Source organism: Hylobates moloch, unplaced genomic scaffold (assembly GCF_009828535.3).
Source record: "Hylobates moloch isolate HMO894 unplaced genomic scaffold, HMol_V3 SCAFFOLD_21, whole genome shotgun sequence".
Classification (NCBI taxonomy): domain Eukaryota; kingdom Metazoa; phylum Chordata; class Mammalia; order Primates; family Hylobatidae; genus Hylobates; species Hylobates moloch.
Window position 1 is genome coordinate 10,675,670 of NW_026652296.1, and position 22,221 is coordinate 10,697,890.

At 44.3% G+C, this 22,221-nt stretch overlaps 1 protein-coding gene across 6 annotated transcripts in view; it reads left to right on the top strand.

Moving 5' to 3' along the window:
• The first annotated feature begins 294 nt into the window (after positions 1-294).
• Positions 295-22,221, top strand: part of UBE2V1 (ubiquitin conjugating enzyme E2 V1) — a 32,539-nt gene continuing 10,612 nt past the window's right edge. Inside the window, exons 1-2 of one of the 6 annotated variants that reach the window (XM_058432988.1) lie at positions 295-373; positions 16,935-17,083. In XM_058432988.1, the coding sequence (XP_058288971.1) occupies positions 352-373; positions 16,935-17,083 (171 nt within the window). In that variant the 5' untranslated portion in view covers positions 295-351. Of the gene's footprint in view, positions 374-14,437; positions 14,558-16,934; positions 17,084-17,136; positions 17,273-22,221 lie in introns of those variants that run through there. The other 5 variants (XM_032143072.2, XM_058432989.1, XM_058432991.1 and 2 more) reach the window with 5 other exon arrangements.

The window sequence follows — 22,221 nt, forward strand, 5'->3', positions numbered from 1 at the left end:
ACAGGAAAAAGCCCCAAGCGAATTCGGCGCTTTTGTTTGAAGCTATCTTTTCTTTTTCTTTCACAATCGCGCCTTCCCAAGCCTAGTCACCCCTGCCCTTCTCACTAAGCACATCACAACCTCCCTCGCACCCGATGTGGGGGGACTTGCAGGTTGCTGGGCCCTCGAGCACGCAGATATTTCCTTTCTCTAAAAGGGAAGGAAAAGAGCCTCCCCGGCCACGGGTAGTGCAGGTCTCCGGAGCTGGCGTCAGCGGCGGCGTATGTGCGTGCGCGCGCGCCTGCGCATCAGGGCCAGGGGACGGGTTGGGGGGTGAAGAAGGGGCCGGCCTTCAAGCAACAGCGACGCAAGATGGCAGCCACCACGGGCTCGGGTGAGCGGGGGCGCCGGGCCCGGCCGGCCGAGGGGGCATGGGCTTGGGCCGTGGGCCGGGGACCCTCAAAGGCTCCTGCAGCGGGGCCAGGGTCCCCGCGCCGCCTCTGTCCGCTGGGCTCCGCGGCAGCCACCGGCGCGGCCTCACCGGGGCAGGAGGAGCAGGCGGTGGCCGGAAGCACGGGCGGGGGGCTGAGGGGCCTGTGGGCGGCGCGGCGAGGCCCTGAGGCTCCCCCGGGAGGCGTGAGGGCCCCGCTGCGCTGTCTGGGGGAGCCGGAGTGGGCGACGAGCGAGCCCCGAGGCACTCCTGAGGATACCGGGGCTGGCGACTCTTAAGGAGCAATCGAGGGGTCCCCTAGAGGAGGCGCCCCATAGCGGATGGAAGTCCCATACTGGGTGCCAGGGGTGCGGCTGAGGGGGGCCTTGGGATGTCTGGAGTGGACATCAGAGAAGCCCCTCAGGCTGGATGGAAGAAACGGGATCCTGAGGGGGTGACTTGAGAGGATCCCTATCGGTTGAGGGGACGGCTCCGGCGTTAGTTTTAGAGATGGAGTTAGCTGAGGAAATAGCTATGTTGACTAGAAAGGAGGAGCCTTGGAGCGGCTGCTTTTGGGGAGAATGAAAGGGATCTCCGCATAAGTGAGAGGGGGGGAAAAGGATTCAGATGCCAGAGGGACCTAATAGCGGTGATAGTGAAATGACCCCATCATTACCAGTCTCCTATTCGAGGATACAGATGGATTGCTCCAAGTTAGGTTTCAGGGGACAAGGTCCGAGTGGGGCAGTTGGTGGAAGCCTCTGATACTGGATGAGGAAGAACAGGTGAATTGGGAACCCCGAGGATGTCTCTTTGGGAGTGGGGATTCAACTGAGGGAAGCCCCTGAAATGAGGGAGTGGAAAAGGTCGGGTTCCGGAGATGTTTCTTGTAAAGGAGAAAAGTCCCCTCCTTTTGAATTGAGTGAGGGAAGCATATCCTAGAAGTGTCTCTTCTGTGGAGACGCTCACTCTTATCCACTCATTTGATAATTGGGACAGATATGTGGGTTCAGCTCAGAAGTTCCCCACTGGCTGATGGGAGTAGGGAGGTGAATAGATGAAATGGGAACTCTTGGGTGAGGCTGCACCCTCAGGTGCCTGGCAGTGAAGTTGGCCAAGGAGGTTCTCTCAGATGGGGTGAAAATGGGTTACCTCTCTGATGGAGGAAGCAAACAGGGCCACAATGTTCCCCACTGTGGGGCTGCAGGGACACCAGCCTGAGTACAGCAATCATTGGGATATTTAAGGCCACAGCAGCAGCAGTGTTGGGAAGGAATTGGTGATCCATGGGAAATAGGGTGAGGAGAATTCTTTATAAATGTTGCTCCTCTGCGGTCTCAAGGAGCCATACTTGTCTGATGGTTGGGGTGGGAATAAAAGAAATTGAATGTAGGGGATCTGACTGAAGTGACCCACCACAAGCTGCTGCCTTTTGCATTTGAAACAGTGGGGTCTTCTTGCAGAATAGCGGAGACCGTGAATCCTTTTACTGGATTTTGGTTTCAGCTGGAACAATGCTGAGTCAATTCATTTACCATGACGCTGCCCCAGGCACTCCCAGAAGAGAGATTCTGAGTCAGGCCAGACTGCTGGGTAAAACTTCCATCAGAATAACACTCCTACCAGGTCGTAATAAACCAAGGGGCCCAGTGTGCTGGTGGTAGCCAGCAATAAGGTGCTGTTGCAGCTCAGCCCTGCTTGCAGTCACTCGGTTGGCTACCTACAATCTGGGTTAACAGCTGCCCGATTCTAATTTCTCCAGACCCTGACAGTTAAAAAGTGAGTGCTTCATAAATGGCTATGGTGATCAGATAAAATGTCAGCTGCTGTCTAGTGGAATACAAGAGCACTTGGCATGGTTTAGATAACAGGACAGGCTTTGAGGTGCCCTAAAATGGACTTCCCAAAATTCTTTTGTCTGTTTATTCAACAGCTATTTACTGAGGGCCTATTATGTCCCATCGTGGATAGCAAACAAAATGGACATAGTCTGTGTCCTTCAGGAGCTTCCATTCAAGTCAGAGAGTGAAGGCTGTTAAGGAGTAAATAAGACAATTTCAGATAGCAGTAAGTGCTATGGAGGAAATTGTGTGATATGATAGTGTCTGGAGAGGTGGTCAGGAAAGGCTTTTCTGAGAAAGTGACATTTCAACTGAGTCATATAATGGAAAGAGCCAACTCTACAGTGTCACAGGCAGGAGAGAGGGTGGGCTGTGAGCGCAAAGGCCCTGTGGTGGGACTGAGCTTGGCATGTTGAAAGAACAGGATAAACGGCCTTCATGTGCAAGCAAGGCTTGTTAAGGAGATGAGTTGGAGAGACATGGCTTTGGATTTGAGATGGTGTGAGGGGAAGCCATCAAACAAGTGTCTGGTATGAAGTAGGCATTCAGTAAATATTTGTCGAATGAATGAATAAGAGTCTTAAAAAGAGGAGTATGACAAGATCTGACCTTCATCCCTAGGCAGTGAAAAGAGTGCAGGGTGCTTAGAGTAAAGCAGACCTTACTTGGGTTAAACTAAAATGAGTGTACAGGCCTCTCTGCTTTCTAACCCTGAGAAGTCTTCCAGGTGTGGTCAGGGCCCTGAGGCCTTCCTTAGTCAGGTTTAGAGTGAGGCTCTTGATTAATCTGTGCCTCTGGTTGCCAGGAAACAGCTGTGAAGCCTTTGAGTTCCTGTAAAGGCTGAACTTAGTTTTTTATGGTCACTGCTTTCAGCATTTGGCTACACCGCCTTCCCACTTCCTTTGGTTCTGCAATGTGTGATATCTACATATGTCTTAGAGGGTGGAACTGTGAAAAGCCCACCACAGATCCTCAGAATCCCCATGTTATGACGGGTGACTTCCTCCTGCCTTGGCCAGGATTGCAGCACATCAAGTAGTGGCCCTTGGTTGCCAGGCCCTTCCTCTCACTCAGCAGCCCACGGGCTTCCCTGACATTTAATCAGAAAATAAGTGCCAGAGGGGTAAGCCCTGGTGGGGCATGATTTTAACTTTGCATACATCGGAGTGGCCTCATATGCACATTCAGCTTATAAAAACTTAACCATGTGGGCAGCAGAGATTAGTCTTCCCTTCCATTCAAGGGTCTTACCCAGAGAGAGCTGGAAATGGATGAAAACTCACAGTCCCTTAGTTCTTCTCAGTTCCTGTGTGTCTCACTGTGTGAGCATCTTATGCCAATTGTAATTAAGTGCCTTTTGTACAACATGGGCCCTACATTCAAAGAACAGCTTCATATTGTGCTCAGCCGAAGAAATAGCAGCCTGCCCCAGTGATGGAGGGGAAACTGGCTTTGTTGGGCTAGTGCAAGTGTTGTTTTTTTTTTTGAGACAGAGTTTCGCCCTGTCACCCGGCTGGAGTGCAGTGGCGTGATCTCGGCTCACTGTAACCTCTGCTTCCCAGGTTCAAGCGATTCTCCTGCCTCAGCCTCCTGAGTAGCTGGGATCACAGGCACGCGCCACCACGCCTGGCTAATTTTTGTATTTTTAGTAGAGACAGGGTTTCACCATGTTGGTCAGGCTGGTCTCAAACTCCTGACATCATGATCCGCCCGTCTCAGCCTCCCAAAGTGCTGGGATTACAGGCGTAAGTCACTGTGCCAGGCTGCAAGCTATTATTTTCTTAAGGGATTACCAAGGTTAATTTTGATGATCATGATTTTCCCTCTTCACATTAACTGAAAACCACTCTATTTCCCCTACTACATTCTCTTTTCTCTTCGTATCTCTGTCCCCACCTCCCCTCAAATTGTAGCTCTGCAGTAATTTGATAAAAGTAGAATACAAAATATGAAGTCAGGAATCCTCTGCTTAATTTTGAAGGGGCACAGTGAAGTTCAGAGCAGCACATTTGGGAAAGTAAATGTTTGAATACTATTACTGTTATATTGTGGATAGTGCTTTAGAGTGTCCCACAGACTTCGACTTACCTGTGATGTTGTCTCATCTAACTCTCCACAGCCTGGTCACCAGCCAGGGGTAGTATCCACCCACATTACTGAGGGAGGAGCCAAAAGCCAAAGGAGGCTAGTGATGCTCGGACTAGAGCCCAGGCATTTTTAACTCCTGTTCCCTCACCAGCCTGCTCTAGTACCTTAGGAAGGAAATGGAAAAGGCATGGATTTAGGGATATGTTCTTCCTAAGTCTTGGAGTGTTTAATCTTGGAGAGAGAAAGGGCTTTAGTAAGAAGTGTTTACTGCTACCTGTTTCAGGAACCCTTTTTATAGCATCTCTGGCCACTGTTTGTCCTCTTCTGGGTTATGTGCTGTCCAAGGAGAGTGAGGTCCTTTTTTCAGGAAGCTCTTGCTTATAGCTTATACTGAATAACTCACACCTCGGGCTTGGAGCCCCATCATGGCATGTACAAAGTAGTTCCTCATCCTTATTTACATGCAAGCCCATCAGACTTCTTTTCAAGTTGCACTCTTGGGTTTACTAAGTGCTAGACACTGTATTAACTGCATTATCTCACTTGTCACAGCAGCCCATTGAGGCAGGTATCGATTGTGAAGGTGAGGAAACAGGCCAGGAGAGGAGTGACTAGCCTGAGGTGCAGAGCCTGGGTGCTCTGGGACGGTGTTGCTTCAGGACACGTGCTCTTGGCCAGATGATCGTTCTTCCAGCCCCCATTTCTTATTCTCTGAGGTAGGCCTCGCAAGCGTCTTCAGCCATTGGCATGTCTGTTATTTCTGCCTTGGCTGATTAGCTTATTCATGGGTAGATAGCAATGGCCTCTCAAGTAGTAGTCTTTCCTCATCTTCACATCCACCCTGTCACAAGTCCAGTAGGTATAACCCCAAACTAAATGCCAAATCCTCCTCTCTGTCTCCACTCTTGTCATCCTAGTCTAACCAGAACCATCTTTCTCTTGCCTGGAAGATGGGAAAAGCCTCTTGCTTTCAGTCCTGCCCTTTCCATTTTCTATACAGGAGACAGAATGATCTTTCACAGACGTAAAATAGAAACTGCCACTCCCCTTCAGCAAGCCCTTCCCACTGCTCTTATTACAGAATAACCCATCCCTTTTCCGTGGCCCACAAGGCCTTGCCGCCTTGACTTCATGTGGTATCACACACCTCTGATCTTGCTGTGTCTCCAGATCTTCATGGGCCTGACTGCTGTTCTTCAGGTCGCAGCTACCCAGAAAGGCCGTCCCTGAGCACTCCATTCAGTAGAGTTTTTTAGTCATTGTCACAGCTTCTTGTTTTGTTCTGTTTCTCTAAAGCACTTAACCTTACCTGAAGTGTTGTTTCGTTGCATATTTTCTATGCCTTTTCACTAGGGCAAGATTCTATCTCATCTTCTGCTGTGTCCCTAGCACCAGCACAGTTCTGGACAAAATAGTAGGTACTCAGTAAATATTTGTGAATGTTGCAGTGAGTTAATTCAGGATCTCTTTGATGTAGCCAAATGGATACATTTGACAATTTGTGGAGAAACAATGTATCCGATAGGACAGAAGCAAAAGTGGCTATTCAGCCTTTCAAAAAACTGAAAACTCTTATCCTTATTTGGTGGTATTTATAGAGGTACTTGATCATAGAATTAACCATCCTCCCCTTCTCCAGTTGTCCTGACTCATTTCCCACATCTTGTTTCCCCCTTTGTCAAAGAAAATCTGATGCTTGGCCTTGGTCACTGACCCTAGCAGCAGAAGAACACAGGGTCTTGCATTCTGTCACTAGCTGTTGTCACGTGGCTGGGCTGTAAAGAATGACAGGTTGCTACTAATTCTTTCCCTAGAATTCCTCTAGAGCAATAGATCTCAAACTAGTATATCTCAGAGTCACCTGGAGGGCTTGTCAGATTCTTAGGCCCAACCTGAGTTTCAGGTTCAGGAATTCTGGGCTGAAGACCTGAGAATGTACATTTCTAGCGAGTTCGCGATGAGGTCCAGGCTGCAGGTCTGGACTAACTTGGAGAACCATTGCTCTAGAGAAGGAGAAAAAAAGATCTCCTGGGCAGGCTAACTAGACAGCCAGACTACACTTGGCCGGTTGCTCAGAAATAAAAGTTACTTGCTTATGGCTTTATGTCCAGTTTTCAGGGACGTTGAATCCTAGTGCATCACCTTCCATACCTCCTCATTTTCTGAAGTGGGAGCAGCATCAGATTCCTAGCTCAGTTCACTGTCTTCCCTGAATGGGCAACCAAACCATTTTTTTTTTTTTTTTTTGGAGACGAAGTCTTGCTCTGTCGCCCAGGCTGGAGTGCAGTGGCGAAATCTACGAAATCTAGGCTTACTGCAAGCTCCGCCTCCCGGGTTCACGCCATTCTCCTGCCTCAGCCTCTCCGAGTAGCTGGGACTACAGGCGCCCGCCACCACGCCCGGCTAATTTTTTTGTATTTTTAGTAGAGACAGGGTTTCACCGTGGTCTCGATCTCCTGACCTCGTGATCCACCCGCCTCGGCCTCCCAAAGTGCTGGGATTACAAGCGTGAGCCACCACGCCGGGCCCAAACCATTTTTAACTAGCAGCTTTCTTTTCAGGAGAAACCTCTGAGGTTCTACCTTTTTTGTTGTTGTTGTTGTTTTGGGTTTTTTTTTTTTTTTTTTTTTTGGTTTTAAAACGGAGTTTCACTCTTGTTGCCCAGGCTGGAGTGCAATGGTGTGATCTTGGCTCACCGCAACCTCTGCCTCCCAGGTTCAGATTCAAGTGATTCTTCCCTCAGCCTCCTGAGTAGCGTGGATTACAGGCATGCGCCACCACGCCCAGCTAATTCTGTATTTTTAGTAGAGACGGGGTTTCTCCATCTTGGTCAGGCTGTTCTCGAACTCCTGACCTCAGGTGATCCACCCACCTCGGCCTCCCAAAGTGTTGGGATTACAGATGTGAGCCACCACGCCCAGCCAGTTCTGCCATTTTAATTCAAGACCTAGGCCAGGGTTTTCCAAGACTGACATGCTGTGGTAGCTGCTGCTTGGTGGCCATGATTTTCCCAAAAGATGTTTTAAAGGACTTCAGAATCCTTTTTGTACCACAAATATTTTAATGTGTTGCTGTGTTTCAGATTACTGCATTAAATGTTTTACTGTGGCATGGTGTAAAGCTCTATCAAATATTCATGCTTTTTCAACCTGGTTGCCATATTTTCTTTGTAATATCCTGCAACTGCTGACTTTTCAGTTTATATTTAGCTAAGAGAATAACCGGCTGACTTTTGATACTGACACAGATCCAGGAAAAAGCCTTCTGGAAAGAATAATTCTGAAATAATAGGAACAAATATTTTCTTCAAAAAGTCTTGGATTACTATGATATTTTAGCACCTTGATGAAGTTTTTTTTTAGCATTTTCATAGTTCACTTTTTAATAGTCACAGTCTATTTGATTATACTTATCATTAGCTATAGATTTTCCTAGTGTACTTCCTAGCTATTATAGAGCCTGTAGTTCTCTTGGTTTTGCAAGATTATGAGTCCTTTTGTTTGTTTGTTTTGACGAGTCTCTGTTGCCCAGGCTGGGCTGCAGTGGCATGATCACAGCTCACTGAAACCTCCACCTCCCAGGTTCAAGTGATTGTCATGCCTCAGCCTCCCAAGTAGCTGGGATTGCAGGCATGTGCCACCACAACTGGCTAATTTTTGTATTTTTAATAGAGATGGGGTTTCACCATGTTGGCCAGGCTGGTCTCAAACTCCCACCTCGGCCTCCCAAAGTGCTGAGATTACAGGTGTGAGCCACCGCGCCTGGCCTATAAGAGTCCATTTTTATGTCTTCCATATTGTCACTTGATGCTGTTTCTCCAGCTGCCTTTTTGGTGTCAGATTCACAGAGAAATATTGGGAATCTTAAAATTTATGTTGATTCAATTGATTAAAGTGCTAGAGGACCAAAACGTATGTTAGAGTATTCTTGGGTTTTCTCATCTGTTACGCTTCTGTTCTTTGGCATATGTAGGTTTAATTTTTTAATATATTCACTAAAATGTTTTGTTTAATGTACCATGATTTTGAATTTAAACTCTATTTAGGATAGGATGAGCTTTTCACTTGTTACTGATACATCCTGAAGTCTGCAGGATCTCTGAATTCCAACAATATTTGGACTTATGTCCCTGGAGTAGACCCTGAAGTTCTATAACTAGGGTGTGGTTAGGCCATTTGGAATTAAATGGTCTTTTGTTTTGTAGAAAATATTGATGTGTTAACTTTGTATGCAGTTTTTAAATGGCTTGAAATATTAGTAACTTGCTTTCATACATATTTTATGAAACGAAGTTGATTTTATAGTGAAGAATTCTTTGACTTGTGTGGTTTTCCTTATTTTAAAAAAATTGTTAAGTTTTCCTAAAATTCTCATTTATTAAAAATAAAACTAGGCTGGGTGCGGTGGCTCATGCCTGTAATCCCAGCACTTTGGGAGGCTGAGGCAGGTGGATCACTTGAGGTCAGGAGTCTGAGACCAGCCTGGCCAACATGGTGAAACCCCATCTCTACTAAACATATGAGAATTAGCTGGGCATGGTGGTGCGTGCCTGTAATCCCAGCCACTCGGGAGGCTGAGGCAGGAGAATCACTTGAACCCGGAAGGTGAAGGTTGAAGTGAGCCGAGATTGCGCCATTGCACTCCAGCCTGGGTGACAGAGTGAGACTCCATCTCTAAAAATAAATTAGAAATGGTTACCAAATTTTACTTATCTCAAAATAAAAAACCTTAGGTATGTTAATTATATGGCAACAGTGTCCAATATTTTGGACCCAGTAGATTAGAGTTTACAATAGGAAATACTGCCATTTCTTTTTTTTTTTTTTGAGACGGAGTCTCGCCCTGTTGCCAGGCTGGAGTGCAGTGGCGCGATCTCGGCTCACTGTAACCTCCGCTTCCTGGGTTCAAGCAATTCTCCTGCCTCAGCCTCTTGTGTAGCTGGGATTACAGGCGCCCGCCACCACGCCCAGCTAATTTTTGTATTTTTAGTAGAAACAGGGTTTCACCACGTTGGCCAGGATGATCTCGATCTCCTGACCTCGTGATCCGCCTGTCTCAGCCTTCCAAAGTGCTGGGATTACAGGCATGAGCCACTGCGCCCGGCCTGATACTGCCATTTCTTCAACCAGAAAAGATTTATTGATATTGAGTATCATTATATGCCAGACAGCATACCAGATTCTGGGGAGGCGGGATTGAATGAGTCACAGCTCTGACTTGAGAAACTTAGTGAGTCAGACAATAAAAAAGGAAGAAAATCAAATGTAAAGAAAACGTACCGCACAGGCCTGTGTGGAAGTAAAGGTGTTTGGGACCGGGACCGGGGGCTCTGAGAGGGCCTTCCTGACCGCCTGGCTTCTAATTAAGCTTTATAGCTTTTAAAATTATTATAGTCAGGCTGGGTGTGATGGCTGATGCCTGTAATCCCAGCACCTTGGGAGGCCAAGGCGGGCAGATCACTTGAGGCCAGGAGTTCGAGACCAGCCTAGCCAACATGGTAAAACCCCGTCTCTACTGAAAATGCAAAAATTAGCTGGGCGTGGTGGCAGGCGCCTGTAATCCCAGCTACTTGGGAGGCTGAGGTACAAAAAACGCTTCAACACAGGAGACCGAGGTTGCAGCAAGCCAAAATCACACCACTGCACTCCAGCCTGGGTAACAAAGTGGGACTCTGCCTCTTAATATATAACTGTTCTTAGGCTTTAAAATTCATACTAAGCCCCTTTAATAATCCTTACAATGTTAGACTCCCAGATAATGGTGCTGTGAATGTTTCTCTCTTGTATTTTCAAAAATAAACCAGAATTAGAATTTTGTGACATTGAGTGTTGTTCATTCTGAAATACTGTTCCTAGCTAATACCTAGTCACTCATTAATTCTTTCAGTAAGTATTTGGGTGCTTACTCTAGAGGGCAAAACACCCTGACACATTGGAGATTCAGCAGTGAACAAAACAGATGAAGTTTTACTCTCATGGAGCTTATGTTCAGATGGGAGACAGACAAGAAACAACCAATAAAGTGAAAATGAATATATTTACAATGTCGAGTGGCAATGAGTACTATGAAGAAAAATAAGGCAAGATAAGGGAATGGACAGTTAGACCCTTGGTTGAGGACAAGGGAACCAGTCAGCCATTCACAGCTGTGGGACAGAGAATTCCAGGGTGAGGGACTCACAAATGGAAAGGCAGGATGTAAGGATGCCTCTTCAGAAACTTAGAGAAGGACTGGTGTAGCTGGAGGAGGATGGGGGAGCAAGGCAGAGTGGCACAAAATGATGTTGGCGAAGCAGGTGGGGCTCTCTTGGCCAGGTGACAAGTTTGGGTGGATTGCGGGTGCAACGGGAGGCCAAGAGTAGGCTTCCAGTAGGAGAGCGAGGGCACCTAGTTTACCTTTAAGAGGATCGTCGGCCGAGCATGGTGGCTCACACCTGTAATCCCAGCACTTTGGGAAGCTGAGGCTGGCGGATCACCTGAGGTCGGGAGTTCGAGACCAGCATGACCAACATGGAAAAACCCCGTCTCTACTAAAAATACAAAATTAGTCAGGCATGGTAGTGCATGTGGAAGGTAATATATCCATTATTCTGACCTGTCTTTTAAAAACAGAGTGGTAGACCAGGTATCCTTATGTTAGTAATTCTGGGTCATGACACCCCAAGATCATTGGTGAGAGTACAATGAACATGCAAGGACGCATACAAGGTTGCTTTTGTGTGTGTTTTTTAGAAAATGAGGTTTGCAGATCTTTTGTCCTTTTTTACTCAATTTTAAAAATTTTCAACAGGTATTTATCTGAAGTACTGCGTACAGGCCAGTTTTTTTGCTTTTTGTTTTTTTGTTGTTGTTGTTGTTGTTTGAACTACCACCACAGTCATGCAAATGAATGTGAGCTGCTGAATTAATTACCCTATCTTCTACATCTCTTCTACTTCCCATCACGCAGGCCTATAAGAAGTTTGATGCCACATGTTCGGTCACAGTGTTTGCTCTAGGCAAATGCTTCTGGCTCTATATCCTGAGACATTAGCAGTAGCACACCCCAAAGCTGATCATTACCTAGGAGACTTGGATGTGTCTTATCTCTTGCCCTACTCCGAGCCTTTTGCAGCTCCCCCCGATTACCCTTAAGGTAAAGTCCAGTAGTAACATGGCTCCAACCTCTTCATCTTTTGTCAAATTTCAGAGAAGGCTGTGAGCCCTCAAAGGCTAAGTAACACTGTCCTCTGGTAGGTTCTGTTTCTCATGTTTTGATATGGTTTTATTTCATTGCCCTTTGTGTATGTCTTGTTTCCACACTGACGCCTTAGACTGTGTTAGGGAGACCCCAGTTTTTATTTTGTTCATAGCCCCTAGATTGTCTAGCAAAGTGCTGGATAGGTATTAGATAACTATCACACTGAGAGAAGGTGTGTGTGCCTATATGTTACTGATAATTTATGTATAGGGAAATTTTGACAAGCAGGTAAAAAGCCTAGCAAACTTTTTTTCACTGTGGTCCTGAAATGTGTAATTTTTTTTTTTTTTTTTTGCTTATAAATGTGGAGTCCAGTTCTATACACATTAAACATCATGAGAATTGCTTGAACCCAGGAGGCAGAGGTTGCAGTGAGCCGAGATTGCGTCATTGCACACCAGCCTAGGGGACAAGAGCGAGACTTTGTCTCAAAAAAAAAAAAAAAAAGTTCTTTGAGGTCTTTAATGATTTTGAGAGTATAAAGCGTTCTTGAGAGCAAAAGGTTTGAGAACTGCTGTTCAAAAGAAATAAATGTTTATTGTAATTGTTCAGTAGATAGCAGTTATAGATATTTATATGTATATCACAACTCCTAGTTGCAATACAGGTAGATACTGGCCAGTCCAAAGTTTTTCATTTATTAAACTGTTTCTGGTGCTGGCTTTACAACTTGAGTCAGAATCAAATTGTCCTATAATGCAGGAACAAAAGAAAGCTGACCTTTCCCTCTGTGGGTCTCAATTCCTGTTCGAAATCCTAGCCTAAAATAAATTGACCTGACTTATTTCTTTGGTTCAGTTGTATATGTTGGCTTTGCACACTTGTTTTTAAGTAGTCGAATATCTAATCCAATAGAAATGTATGTTGGAAGTATAGGATTAATTACTAATATATTTTGCCCTACTTCACAAGTAAAAATTAAATATCAGAAAAATATAACTTGAATTCACTGTTTTGAAACTAATAGCAACAAGCTTGTGATATATGAATGTTAGGATTTCCTAATCAGATCTGATTGTTAGGTGAAAAGATAACCTTTCAGCCATAGAGATGTTCTTTGCTTAAGTTTACAAGAGGAATAGTCCTACTATAAATAGTCCAGCTGACATTTAAATACCTGACATAAGAAACTAACACATTTTTTTGTCTTGCCAAAAAGAGCAACTCAAAATAGAGGTCACTTGTGTAATACAGCTTCCATTCAGTAATGAAGGGCTTAACTATAGAAGCTGTTATACTTTGCCATTTATTTGACAGTCTTAACACTTTTTTTTTTTTGGAGATGGAGTCTTGCTCTGTCACTTAGGCTGGAGTGCAGTGGTGCGACCTCAGCTCACTGTAACCTCTGCCTCCAGGGTTCAAGCGATTTTTCTGCCTCAGCCTCCCGAGTAGCTGGGACTACAGGTGCACACCACCACGCCTGGCTAATTTTTGTATTTTTAGTAGAGACGGAGTTTCATCATACTAGCCAGGCTGGACTTGAACTCCCGACCTCATGATCCGCCCACCTCGGCCTCCCAAAGTGCTGGAATTACAGGTGTGAGCCACCACGCCCCAACTTTTTTTTTTTTTTTTTTTTAGAGACAGGTTCTTGCTCTGTTTCCCAGGCTGGAATGCAGTGGCGTGATCATAGCTCACTACAGACTTGACCTCCCAGGCTCAAGCAGTCCTCCTGTCTCAGCCTCCCAAGCAGCTGGGACTGCAGGTGTGCACCACCACACTCAGCTAATTTATTTATTATTTTTTGTTTATTTTTGTTTTTTGAGACAGGGTCTCACTCTGTCACCCAGGCTGGAGTGCAGTGGTGCAGTCTCGTCTCACTGCAACCTCTGCCTTCCTGGCTCAAGTGACCCTCCCCTCTCAGCCTCCTGAGTAACTAGGACTAGAGGTGGGCACCACCATGCCCAGCTAATTCTTGTATTTTTTTGTAGAGATGAGATTTCTCCATGTTGCCGAGGCTGATTTCGAACTCCTGGCCTCAGACGATTGTCTTGGCCTCTCAAAGTGCTGGGATTACAGGTGTGAGCCACCATACCCAGCTGACCAAGTTTTAGTAACATTAAAAACATTGTCCCTTAAAAGTTAGTCACTTAAGGAATGCTGTTAAGTGAGATTCCTACTCAGAGAAGAACCCTTGATCCTTATTGAGATGAAGTACTGGACAACCAAAGCCCTAAAGAAGCTGAGGGAGCTTGGCTTATGGATTCCTAGGGGAAGGAGCCTTCTGGACAGCAGGAATGACAGTTGCACAGGCCCTGCGTAGGTCCTTGCGTGGGGTGCAGTTGAAGTGGTTCCTAATTGGTTTTTTATTATGCAAATAACATGGGATTGTTGTAAAAAATCAGGAAATAGAGAAAGTAGGGGGAATCATCCATAATTCTTTTACCCAGAGATAACAACTGTTAACATCTTGTTCTGTATCCTTACCAACTCTGTAAAGCTCCTTAAGATGTCACTTATCATCTATATGAGTTTGCTAGTGCTGTCATAACAAAATACCATAGACTGGGTGGGGCTTAAACAACAAATTTCTCACAGCTCTAGAGACCAGAAGCCCAAGATCAAGGTGTCAGCAGGTTTTGTCACATTCTGAGGTACTGAGAGTTAGGACTTAAGTATATAAATTTGAGGGGAATACAGTTCAGCCCATAACACGATCTGTGAACAAGTACCTCAGTCATCAGCCTTCCTATCAATATGATTCTATGTTCTTTTGATGTTCATTTTTATTAGTGCAGGCTTATAAATTAACCAGTAGTAATGCAGTGACTTCCCTACCCCCCAGCCTAATTAGGATTATTAATGATTTAGATTGAACCCTTTCTGAACAATAGTTGTGTTGTCTGGCTTTTTGCCTATAATGTCACCACTATCTTTCAGTTTTATGTTTGCTACAGGAGACTTAATCCAGTATAGCTGAATAATCCAGTTGGCTGCTGTGCAGATGAAAATGCCAGTGTTTTCCAAACAAGCAGTTCAAGTATGCTTGCAGGTTTTGCTGTTTCTTTTCAAATACCATATGTAGTACTATTTAATATTTTTCTTGTAATCAACTGACTCTTTTGCTTACATTTATTTTAAAGGAAACTTTTACCATTATTATAAATGGTAAGTTCGTATATTACTTACCCTAAATAAATTATTCTTAAACATAAATACATGACTGTAAAACGAAGTGTTCAGTCACATACCACCGCAAGTCCTCTAACATACCACTACCAACTCTGTCCTTCAGTTGCTTGGACCAAAAACCTGGGAGCTGTAGTTGACTCTTGTCTCTGACACCTCACAGGCAACTTGATAGCAAATCTCCACAGCTCAGACCTCTAAAATGCCTAGAATTATGCCGCTCCTCACTACTTTCCTGCTAGCACCCTGGTCCAAACCAGTATTATCTTTTGCTAGGATTATTGCAGTAGCCTCCTAGCTGCTTCTGCCCTTGCTCCCTTCACTCTCATCCTCACACAGCAGTCTGAGGGATCCTGTTATAAACAAGACAGATCATGTCACTCAGTAACAGTTGGCATCCTTAATCTCCTCTTGCTGTCTCATCTTCCTCACTTGGTTTGAGCTAAATTGGCCTCCTTACTGTCCTTTGACACCTTAAGCAGCCTCTATTTTAGGGCCTTTGCACTTGTTTGCTCTGTCTCAAAGACTTTCCCCTCAGCTATGCATAAATCATGCCCTCTCACCTTCTTCAGGTCTTTAGTTATGACACCTGATTGCAGTAAAACTTATCCTTTATCCCTCTATTTAAAAGTATAGCCCCTCCCATATTACTCCCTCCTCCGGAACACTAGGATCTGTCATACTGTATAATTTACATATTGATTTTTGTCCATTATATGTCTCCTACTAGAATGTAAGCTACAGGCATTTTTGTTTTATTCACTGCTTGTTCTTCAGTGCTTAGAAAAGTCCCCGATGTATACTAAGTGCTCAAATATTTATTCCAATTGAATTAATGGCATGTGTCCTACACTTTTGGAAATACAAATACTGGCAACACCTTCCACAATCTGGGGTCCCTCCAGTGAGCCTCTCTTCACAGTCACATTTGTCTCTGAGTCCTATTTGTCTCTGAGAGTCTGGCCAATTGAGAGCTCAGCATTCAAGGCAGAGAGCTTGAAACTTGACTGGATCCTGAGTTTTTTCCAGAGAAAATAGTGCATATGCCAGGGAAAATGGGGGAGGAAGGAGAGACAGGCAGGATTGGTTGGGAGTGCAGCCCTAGGAGAGATGATTTGTTCCCCAAGTACAGAAGGAAAGTCCATCTCTCTCTCCTCCCATAGCCCCATCCCTTGTCTGGCCCCAGTACCTAGGTTCTGTTCTAGAAGACACCTAGAAATGGCTCAAGCCTCAGCCTGAACCCGGTACTGTGGCTTGAACCTGTGAGGTGTTTTCATGCGTTGCTTTCAAGAGCTACTTGCCAGGCTTTGGGATTTTTGGAAAAAAATTAGAGAACCAGCTATTCCCTTTTAGCTTTTTTGTAAGTTAAAAGAGAAACTATCACTTAAATAATTGAAAAACAATAGAATATTTTATCCTTGGTGCCTTCAGTTGACTGTTAGTTGATTAAGAGGATACCTTTTTTTTTTTTTTTTTTTTTTTGAGATGGAGTCTCGCTCTGTCACCCAGGCTGGAGTGCAGTGGCGCAATCTCAGCTCACTGCAAGCTCCGCCTCCCGGGTTCACGCCATTCTCCTGCCTCAGCCTCTCCGTGTAGCTGGGACTACAGGCGCCCGCCACCACGCCCGGCTAATTTTTTTTTGTATCTTTAGTAGAGACGGGGTTTCACCGTGGTCTTGATCTCCTGACCTCGTGATCCGCCCGCCTCGGCCTCCCAAAGTGCTGGGATTACAAGCGTGAGCCACCGCGCCCGGCCAAGAGGATACCATTTTTATTTGCCATATCCATGGTGACTATTCCTCCTAAAGGTTGTTTGAGAGTCATGCCAACAAATGAGCATAGTCTTAGCCTCTTGTCTTCCAAGGTACTTTTGTTAGTGCCTGATATTGATGGTTTTCATCTCACACTAGTTGACCCCCAATTCATAGACATTTAGACATGTAAGCCCCTTAGGAGGTTTGTCCAAGGGGTAGGGGTGGGGTATCTTTCTAAGTTTGGTCATCTAGCCTTAGTCACTTCACCTGTCAGAGAACCATGTGCCCCTTCCCTCTGGTTATGCTGGTTGATACTGATAGCTTTATAAGTAGCAAGTTTGAGGTGTAATAACTTTCCGTGATTTTTTGCATGTTAGCATCTTGATTCCCAGGGAGAGATAATGAGCAGCTAGCTCTAGGCTTACAAGTTCCCCTGGAGTTGCTGGTATCTTGAATTTCTTTCCATTTATTTTAGGAGTAAAAGTCCCTCGCAATTTCCGACTGTTGGAAGAACTCGAAGAAGGCCAGAAAGGAGTAGGAGATGGCACAGTTAGCTGGGGTCTAGAAGATGACGAAGACATGACACTTACAAGATGGACAGGGATGATAATTGGGCCTCCAAGAGTAAGCGTCGAGCTACGGCTATAAATGTCAATGTCTTAAATTCACTGTGCCTCCTTTTAAAAAATATTAGCCTTATCACGGAAAAAAAGCTCACCAATGGTATATTTTCTGAAATGTGGCTATTCTTTTTTGACCAGTTTCATTTTATATATTTGAACCTCCTCTGATGCTGTTTAACCCCTCTAAATGGTAAGCAAAAACCTGTTTAGACTCATAGTGTGAATTTATATGACAATGTAGACAGTGAGGTGTGAAGTCATTGCACCGTCAGATGTCATTCAGAACAATCTCTGGGCTAACCAAATAACTAGGCCCTAGGTATAGCCAGTATTCCTGAAGCCAGTCTCCAAATGAACTCTGGAAAGCCTTCCCAGTTGTGGTTTTTCCTCACTGTCTCCCAGGTCTGCCGTGCACCTGTATCCTAGTTCCTTGGGCCATTCAGCAAAGGTCCCTTGCCAGCCTGTCAGCTCCTGGTCTATTCCAGGCACTACTAGACCCAGAGGCCTTTGCAAAGAAGACGAAGACAGTGAGGATGGGGAAAAATGGCCTCTTTCAGACCTTCCTGATTTGTGAGAGTTCCCAGTCTTCATAATGCCAGCCAACCATTTTTTGAGGACACATTGTAAACCCTCAAGAAATGTCTCTTAACTCTCACAAGACCCTATTGTTAGGTGCAATTGCATTCCATTTTACAGATGAGGAGACAGACTCAGAGGAGTCAGGTCTCTTGCCCAAAGTCACATAGCTGGTAACCCCCAAACCAGATCTGACTCCAGAGCCTGTGCTCTTAACCACTGTGCTGTGGTGTCTCCCTTTTGTTTACATTTTGAGTTTTCATCTGTTACCATTATAGAAGATACTAATCAAGTAGTAACTTCATGTAGGAGTCAAGAAATCGATTTCCATACTGTGACACACACTTCAGACAAGCAGTAAGGGCTTCTGCCTGAATGTAGCAAGACCTGTCCTGTGTCTGCTTGTGTTTAAGGATGATGACGACATTCATTCATTCTTTTGATTGTGTGCAGGACTCTGCACTAGCACTGTGGGAGCAGAAAGACATGTAGGGTGTGGCCCCGGCTGGAACAGGGACAAGTGACATGTTCGTTAAGTGTTAGGACACTAATGCTCACCTCAGATGGTCATCAACACTCATGGTGAATGATTGGCTTTGCCATTTAATGTTGCTTCTTAAGTCATTTTGTGACCCTATCGTTTTGTGGAGTTTAAAAAATATATACATTCGATCTGTTTTTACTCATTTCTTTATCCTTTTTTTCCTGTGAAAACCAGAATTTTCTGTGTCTGCTAAATACCAGGGAAAACCCAATCTAGAAATCCTGTTTCTCCGTGGAGATAATTTTCTTTGCTGTCTCTGAAGGTCCATCATATGCTGACGTCTTCTTCACTGCATGTCTTCTCTTCCTAAGAATGATTTTGGATCATCTTGAGGATGAGAACTGTGCTTCCCTCCTTACTTCCCAGAATACCTAGAAATGACTCAGAATGGGGTACTCAATAGATTTTTTGTTTTGTTTTGTTTTGTTTTGAGACGGAGTCTCGCTCTTTCACCCAGGCTGGAGTGCAGTGGCGCAATCTCGGCTCACTGCAGGCTCCGCCCCCCGGGGTTCATGCCATTCTCCTGCCTCAGCCTCCCGCGTAGCTGGGACTACAGGTGCCTGCCACCTCGCCCGGCTAATTTTTTGTATTTTTAGTAGAGACGGGGTTTCACCGTGTTAGCCAGGATGGTCTCGATCTCCTGACCTTCTGATCCGCCCGCCTCGGCCTCCCAAAGTGCTGGGATTACAGGCGTGAGCCACTGCGCCCGGCCAACTCAATAGATTTGTTAATCAACTTACTGATTTACAGGTTCTAAAATATTGAGAATTGAACCAATGTACAACATTGTGATACACTAAATACCACTGAATTGTAATGTACACTTTCAAAAAAACACACAAGACGATGAATCAGTAAGTTCTGCTGAAAATATTCTATCTGCCTAAAACAGCTTGGGCTACCCTGAATTTCAGTTTATCTCTTTCCAAAAGAGGCTTTGGAAGTTGTAATGAGTAGCTATGGTATGCCAGGAGTCCTCCATGTATTTGTTTTTGGTAGCAGCTTTATTGGGATAGAATTCACCCTTTTAAATGTACAGTTCAGTGGTCTTATATTCAGAGTTGTGCATCCATCACTAATTTCAGAACGTTTTCGTCACCTCTAAAAGGAACCCCATACCCATTGGTAGGCACCCCCCATTCTCCCTCCCACATCCCCCATTTCCCATCTTTGACAATCATCAGTCTTCTTTCTAGCTCAATGAATTTGCCTTTTCTGAACATCTATTATAAATGGAATTCTACAGTATGTGGCCTTTTGTGACTGGCTTCCTTTACTCGGCATAATTTTTTCAAGGTTCAAGCATATTGTAGCATCTATCAATACTTTTATTCTTGTTATGGCTGAATAATATTCCATTGTACAGATATGCCGTATTTTGTTTTTCCATTTGTTTATGAACATTTGGGTTGTTTCTACCTTTTGGCTATTATAAATAATGCTGCTAGGAACATTTATATACAGGTTTGTATGTGGACATATATTTTCTTTTTTTTTTTTATCTACATCTGCTGGAATACATGGATATACTTTTTGTTTTTGGCTACCTAATTTTTCCTCTTTTGAAGATGGACATATATTATATATAATTATATATTATAATGCACTATATATTATATATAATTATATATCATATAATGCATTATATATTATATCATATATATTATATGATATATAATTATATATAATATATTTTTATTTAAAGAAAAGCAAATCCTCCAAGCCTATATATATTATATATAACATATGTAATATATAGCATATATATATATATATATATATATTTTTTTTTTTTTTTTTTTATCAGGCTGGAGTGCAGTGGCGCAATCTCGGCTCACTGCAACCTCCGCCTCCCGGATTCAAGCAATTCTCTGCCTTAGCCTCCCGAGTAGCTGGGATTACAGGTGCCTGCCACCACGCCCAGCTAGTTTTGTATTTTTAGTAGAGACGGGGTTTCACCATCTTAGCCAGGCTGGTCTTGAACTCCTGACCTCATGATCCACCCACCTTGGCCTCCCAAAGTGCTGGAATTACAGGTGTGAGCCATCGCGCCCAGCCGGAGATACATTTTTGAATTCCCCTGGGTGTATACCTACGAGTGGAATTGCTGGATCATATGGTAACTGTGTTTAACATTTGGAGGAAATGCCAAACTGTTTCCCAAAGTGGCTGCACCATTTTCCATTCCTACTAGCAATGCCTGAGAGTTCCCATTTCTCCACATTCTCACCAACACTTGTTATTGTCTTTTCACCCCTGTAGTTTTTATTATCCTGGTTCCCCAAGGTTGGAAACTGAGTCATAAAAGGAACTATCTGCGTGTAGATGCTTCCTGTGACCAATCTTTTATGATTAGCACATGAGCTATTTGCTGTGTAACTCGAATATCCACATAATTATTAAAGCATCTAAATAGAGCACTTGAGTAACTCATCTCCCTATTAGGTTTTTGTTACTGTTTACTCAAAAGAACATTTTCCATCAAAATTTCAAAGGTTTGTACCATATGATCCAGGAATTCTTCTAGGAATTTACTTTCCAATTTCTCTTGAATGTATTGCCCAAAGGCAGTGTACAAAATTATTTCATGCAGCATTGTCAGTAGTAGCAAAATACTGGAAACAACATCATTGTCTTTGAGTATGCCATATTATGTCCTGTTTAGCTGTTGAACAATGAGACAGATTTATGTGTGCTGAAGTGGAATGATCTCCATGATATTGTGAAAAAGTAAATTATAAAACAGGAGACAAAGTATGCTGCCAGTTGGAGTGGGGGGCCTTGGGGCCAGAGAAGAGCTCATGCATACACTGCTTCTGTGTGCTTAGAATGCCTCTGGAGGAATGGGAAAGAAGCTGCTGACAGGGGTTGTCTTCTTCAGAAGGGAGCTGGCTGGCTAGGGCTGGAGTGGAAAGGAAACTTACTTTTTACCATATACCCTTCTGTACTCTTTGAATGTTTTAGTCATATGTGTGTGCTGTTTGAACAGTGCCCCCACTTTTTTTGTTTGTTTTTATTTAAAGAAAAGCAAATCCTCTAAACCTAAAAACAAAGCTTCTGAGCCAACTACTCCTTGCACAATTCTGGCAAATGTCTAGCTGTCCACAGCATTAGACATGGAATATTTCTACTTTGACCACAGAAGTACTAACAATAGTCAAGTTATATAGAGCAGAGTTTCTCAGCCTCGGCATATAGGGCTGGTTCTTTTCTTTGTCATGGGGGTGCTAGGTATGTGTATTGTAGGCTGTTTAGCAGCATCCCTGGCCTCTACTCACTAGATGCCAGCAGTACCCCCTGTCTCCATTGCAACAACCATAAATGTGTCTAGACGATGCTTGATCCTCCCTTCCCCTTCCCAGCAGAGGGGCAAAAATTGCCGTCATTGAGAAGCACTGTTGTGCCTCTGGGGTTCTCCAAAATAGTGTTTTTTCTGTTTTTTTGAGATGGAGTCTTGCTCTGTTGCCCAGGCTGGAGTGCAGTGGCGTGATTTCAGCTCACGGCAGTCTCTGTCTCCCGGGTTCAAGCGATTCTTCTGCCTCAGCCTCCCTAGTAGCTGGGCTTATAGGCACACACCACCACGCCCAGCTAATTTTTATATTTTTAGTAGAGACAGGTTTTTGCCATGTTGGCCAGGCTGGTCTCAGACTCCTGACCTCAGGTGATCCGCCCACCTTGGCCTCTCAAAGTGCTGGGATTACAGGTGTGAGCCACCACACCTGGCCAAGTGTTTTATGTGTGGATTAGAGCCTGGATGTGTGTTTATACCCTGAAGTACTGGTACCCATGCTTCAGAGGAACCAAACATAATTACAGGGGTGTAGGAAGTAAAAGGAAAATGATCCTTTCTCTGATTCATTATGCTCACCATCGAATGAAACTTAAGTTGGTGTGTGGTGTGTTTCTACCCACTTTTGCTGTGGGTATGCAAACGTAAATATATATCTTTTTAAGAAAAATGGGATCTTCCTATGCATAATGTTTTACAAGTTAATTTTTTTTCACCTAATAGATGGTGG